We start from the raw sequence: 5,748 nt of genomic DNA, 5'->3' as shown, positions 1-5,748 counted from the left end.
ACACTTAAAATAAATAAAAATATTTAATTGAACTAAATGAATGCAAATTAAATGACAGCATCTATAACTTTTAAAAATTTATATGTGAATATCATTTTGATTAAATTATTTTAAGATAACAGCAGAAAGAGACGTTCATCTAGCATAAAGAAGATCTCACACTAATTTTGTCCCGTATAGCATTTCTGTTTCTTAAAGTGATCCCTTATCCGACTTTATCAGTAGTGCTATAATTCTTTGCTTAGTTTAATCAACCTAGACTGACCACACTATAAGCTGTAGATTAAAGCAAACTATAATTTAAGTCACAGAGAAGAGTAAAGTTTGATACAGATACAGGTCAAGAAGCAAAAGAGGAGGATCAAACAGTCGTAAGTAAAAGGCTGATGAAAGAAAACAACGGAGAGGGTTCTGTTTGACGCACTGCTGAGGAGACTACAAAGGAAAGACAAGGACGCGAAAGTCAAATGCATTTTCTAAAGTTGACCCTCTTTTTTTTTTTTTGTTGAGTCACCGTGTTCTTTAGTTTTGATGGAGATGGTGGTCAGCCTTTGGAAACGACAATGGTGTCCTTAGCAGCGTCAGCGGCGCCATTGGCCATGGCGGAGTGGGCAGAGAGGGCGGAGGCAGCGGGGGAAGAAGGGGGGTCGCAGGAGCCGGCGTTAGGTAGGGGGTGGAGATGGCCGTGCGTGGCGGAGGACGAGGAGTGGGGGCGGTGGAAGGAAGAAGTAGCGGAGGAGATGGCAGAGGCGAGGGAGATGGGCATGAGGCAGAGGCCCTTCCCTTGGAGGTACTGCATGGCTGAGCCCATATCTTCCTCCATCAGCTTCGCCACTTGGTGCTCCGTCACCGTCAAGCTGTCGCTGCTACCGCCGGCGGCGCAGACTGCTCTCCCCGCGCTACTCTGCCCCTGTCCATTCAAATTGTTTTCCCATCAAATCACAACATACAAATGAAGCTAAGAAATTCTTGACGCAGCCAGAGAGAGAGAGAGGCGAGCCAATGGGGTAATTTGGAGAATTCAGAGGACAGCATGCGTGCCAAAGCTAGTGCTTGCTTTTTCTCTATTCCACGGTTGTCGCCATCATAAGGATAATAGTTTTGACGTAACAAATCGATCAAGGAAGCAATGAAGCTCGAAGAAAGAAGGGGGAAATAAAAATAGAACCAGGGAGGACACAAGGACATTAACATTAATTAGAATGCTCACCTCAGAAGACATATCAGCCACGAGTGGTGCAACAGCCGCCGCCCCACCTAACCTGCTCATGCTCAGAACCTGTTCAATTTGCAAGCTAATCAATTTCAACATCATTTTACTTTATATCCGATCATTTATCGTAAAAAAAGTATTCAAGAGTAAATAATCAACACAATACTTTCTAACTTGTTGCGAATGCCATGCGTTTAATGAACATGGTTTGATTTGCTCGGTTTCTTTACTTTTATATCAGGAAATTACTGATGTTAAAAGAATTTAAGATAAGTAGGATGAGAAATTACCTTGACTTGGAGTTGGAGGAACTTAACGTAGTCAATGATCTCATCCAGCATTGACGCCTTATCCGTCTGCAATGCAAAGTCAAGCAAACACGATTTTAATTACCATCAAAATATATATATATATATATATTGCACCTAAAAATAGCAGTAATGACATAAAAGAAACAGTTTAATATAGTGGGTGTTCTTCGTGGGAGTGCGTGGCCGACATGACAGCCGACCAGGGATGTCTCGAGCGAGACAATACAACATGCAATCATAATCATGATGAAGAGATCTCATATAAAATGACACGGTAGATCCTTGCAGTTGACAATCATGTCCTCTTCATTAAATTCTTCCAGCCTTCTATTTGATTTCTTAATCAACTAAAACTTATCTAGATCTTGTATGTTCTCCGCACGATGAACAAAAATAATTATACTATTCATTTTTTATGGTCGAACTTCTTCTGTTTAGGTAGGATTCAACCTCATTAATGATTACCTGCAAATGGTGAATGGCACGAGCAAATGACTGCGCAAATCTCGAAGCAGCCTCGGATGTTTTATAAGAGAAACCAGTTGAGAGCTCAGCAAGTAAGTATTCATGCCCATCTCTTATTAATTACACAAGATGACTAATTTATCTATCTAACGTATCTTATGAATGCATATATTAAATCAACAACTGGAAATTAAGATTGCAGATGACAAGGAAGAGGTTTTGATACCTTGTTGGCGTTGGGGACCAGCTCCTGCAGAGCTTTCATCCTCTCTGCTATTCTCTCCCTGCGCAGCTGTGAATAGGAACAAGGAATAACACACAAGAGAAAAGGACTCAGGACAAACAAACAAATGCAAGCACAGCAGTAGGTGCGGACTGTGTGGCGTGGCACAAAAAGTTGGGAAAGGAAAACTGCAACGAGAAAGAAATAGTAAACGGGGGGAAGCATTTATTTTAGCTGCCTGCTCTCATTTCCAACCACTCGCTTTCGAAATTTAATTGAAAGCAACGATTTTCTATTGTGTTTTTGATGTACTTTCATACCCTCTCGGCTATACTGTGGGGATCTGTGGCCTGGCCCCGTCGAGCTCGCACCTTCTGCCTCGGCGGCCCCGTGCCGCCACCGCCGGCGGAGGCCGAGGCTGAGACTGCCGCAGCAGGGGCTTGGGTTAGTCCAGGCGCCAGTGGCGCTGCTCCAAAGTTCTGGCCAAGCATAGGCGCGCCCTGCTTTTGGTTTGGACTTTGATAAGTACAAATGCTCAGAAAAGGGGGGAAAATAAGTGGGTTTGTTTAGAACTTCGATTTTTTTTTGTTTTTGTAAAACCTGGGGATGAGGAAAAGTGTGTTGATTAGCCGACTCAGTGTGTTGAAGAGCTCCGCTGAATCCATTGTACCGCCCATCGCCCACCTTTCATCCCGATCGAGTATTCACAGCAAAGTTAGGTTTTCCTTTTTCTAAAAATGGATTGCTAAAACCAAAGAAGAAGAAGAAGAAGAAGAAGAAGAAGAAGAAACCGGGAGTTAGAACGACTAACAGTGGAATTAGGGGAATCAACAGAGCCGCAGCCCCCAAGCGTCAGAGGCAAAGGGAGGAATCCAGAGTCGCCGGATGTGGCTAGCATCTGCTGCTGACCATGATGACTGAGCGGGAGCATCATTGCTTTCCCCACCGGCGAGCTCCCGCCGCTGATCTGGTACTGGCGGAGCCTGTTAGCAAGGAGAGCGGACTCATCAAATGGAGCGTACGGCAAGCCATCCTCCGCCTCTTTTCCGACTCCGAAGATCCTCTGCGCGGCGGTGGGGCCTTCCGAGTCCGGTGCGTCCCAGGGAGCCTTAGTAGCTCCGAGCTCGGCCCAAGGGGAGCGAAGGCCGGAGAGCATCTGGTCAAGGAAGTCATCGTGTCCGACGGAGCCTCCGTGATCGAATGGAGTTTGCGAACCATGGCCGTTCTGCAGTTCCGGAAGCGCGATCTGGTCGGAGGAGGCGGCGATCCCATTGAGCGACGCCGCGGTTTTGCCTTGCACTTGCATATCTCTCGCGCTTGGCTGCATCGATCCTCAAATCCACGCCGAGATTCTGGAGCAAAAAGAAAAACGAAGAGAAGAAGACGAAGAGCAGAGGAGTTGGGTGAGACGAGCTCTCGTAGCATGCCTCGTAACTTATAATGCAGTTTTTGGAATTGACATTAATTATTAGAAGATTAATTCTTGAGTTTGCTATTAATACTTTACCTGATACCTTCCCCGATAACACTACTCCAGATTTTACCGCTGCTACTATTTGATTCCAAATGGGTCCCGTTTCTCTCAGAGGATAATTGTGTTAGAAATTGATCTGTAGTAGGGATTGGGATGGGACGACCTCTACTTTAACTACCCGAGCTATTTTGACGCATAAGATGAGCTGAAGCTCCATTCCCAACGTACGTGTCGAAGAATGAGTCGCTAGGTGTATTTCTGCGTATATGATTCAAGTGGTAAAAGCTTCAAGGAAGCGTCGCAGTCGAAAGGAGGGAATTGGGTCCCAGCCTGGAAACAGATCACATCCGTTGGATTACATGATGATTCGACTTTTGACCTCAGATTTTGCTTTTCCATTATTTGTGTAATAATTTTAAAATCAGATTTTTATTTTTTTTTATTTTTTATTTTTGCTTCAAACCACTTAAAGGTAAAATATAAAATATACATTTAAAATTAATTATTTTAATACATATCTATTTTTTAAAATTTATGTAAATCGTAAAAGAATAAAAGTTCCTGTGCTTAGGATTTAACCGTGAAGTTTGCTAGATTATTTTCTTACATCAATTACGAGAATCAAAACTTACTTTATTTATTTATCTTTTTATCCTTATTATCTAAGAAAATAGTGTTGTTTACTAATTGCTATCATTTTAAATTTTTAGAGTGTTAACTTCTTCAATATCAAAATAATCTACTTTGTCTCAAAGTCATATTCTTTGTATTTTTTTTCCTTTTGTTTTGTTGTTATTGTCTACTTCATCAATTAATATTTGAGCATCCAAAGAGATAACAGATAAAATAGATCGTTTGTCATAAAAGATAATACCTTTGAAACAAAATATTTATTATATAACAAATGTGACACTTAAATAAAAAAAATCTTATAATAAAAGTCAGTATATTTTGGTTATGTCTCTCATTTAAAGAAAAAATTACTACAAATACATTATAAATAGAGTTTAAATTACAAATACTTGAATGACAACTTAAATATCCTACCATAATATCAAACCCACAGGACGAATTTAAATCTTCTTATGATCATTTCATTCATTCACATAATAAAAGTTATGCTATCATCATTTTTAAACCACTATCACTACTAATTTAAATCTTCTCATGATCATTTCATTCATTCACATAATAAAAGTTATGCTATCATCATTTTTAAACCACTATCACTACTAGTACTTTGTATTTCAACCATATTAACTTTTAATCCATATTTTAAACTATAATAAATATGATATAAATTATTATTACTATTACGTACAATAAAAGCAAAATCAATATGGGAAGAGACTTTAAATACTATTAAAGCATCATAATATATAATTAACATTCATATAAAATATATAATTTAAATCTAATCTAAAATAAATGGAGTTAAATAAATACTAGGAATAAAATAGGAATATTTCTCTCATTTTGTCTTCATTGCTAAGATATATGGAGATAAAAATTCATTTTATATTCATTTAAAAGTGATTATTTTATAAGAATTTATTATAACTAAATGAGAAATAAAATAATAAATATCTAATAATTGTTTAACTGTATCCTGTTGTATATATTTTATTAGTGTGAAAATAAATATACATTGATATTATTAGTATTTTATGTAAAAAATAAATAAAATAATTCTAAATGAATCTCATAATAATTCAAATATTTTGAATTCTAATATATTGACACATTATGTGAAAAAAAAAGATCTTATTTTATTAATTTTATCAAATTTATTTCATTATTCCATTATACTATGATATGATTACAAATAAGAAATAATAATTTTTATTGGTCAAATTTTATTTTTTAAAAGTTTTTAATTCATTGCATAAATTTCAAATATAACATAAGTTGAAATATAAATAATTAATAACTTATTGATATACAATTTTAAGTTCTTCTCTACTTGTAATATTAGAACTAGTATTATATTGGTAAAAAAACTAGCTAGTATCATCAAATAATATTAAAATTATTTTAAATATTAATTCAAATTTTTCTAAAA

The 5,748-nt window shown here is 37.5% G+C and overlaps 1 protein-coding gene and 1 long non-coding RNA gene across 2 annotated transcripts; one reads left to right on the top strand and one right to left on the bottom strand.

Annotated features, from left to right (window-relative positions):
- Window positions 1-261: 261 nt before the first annotated feature.
- On the bottom strand, window positions 262-3,633 carry LOC121981405 (bHLH transcription factor RHL1-like). Its single transcript, XM_042533899.1, has 7 exons — window positions 3,024-3,633; window positions 2,813-2,896; window positions 2,533-2,712; window positions 2,216-2,281; window positions 1,504-1,569; window positions 1,211-1,279; window positions 262-910 (listed from the first exon to the last, which is right to left on the bottom strand). The coding sequence occupies exons 1-7, from the start codon at window positions 3,537-3,539 to the stop codon at window positions 545-547; spliced, it is 1,347 nt and encodes a 448-aa protein (XP_042389833.1). The 5' UTR covers window positions 3,540-3,633; the 3' UTR covers window positions 262-544.
- On the top strand, window positions 1,872-3,566 carry LOC121981406. Its single transcript, XR_006111809.1, has 2 exons — window positions 1,872-2,081; window positions 2,185-3,566. It is a non-coding gene; the product is annotated as an uncharacterized LOC121981406 (long non-coding RNA).
- Window positions 3,634-5,748: the final 2,115 nt, after the last annotated feature.

Source organism: Zingiber officinale, chromosome 5A (genome assembly GCF_018446385.1).
Source record: "Zingiber officinale cultivar Zhangliang chromosome 5A, Zo_v1.1, whole genome shotgun sequence".
Classification (NCBI taxonomy): Eukaryota; Viridiplantae; Streptophyta; class Magnoliopsida; order Zingiberales; family Zingiberaceae; genus Zingiber; species Zingiber officinale.
This window is presented reverse-complemented; position numbering and strand designations above follow the sequence as displayed.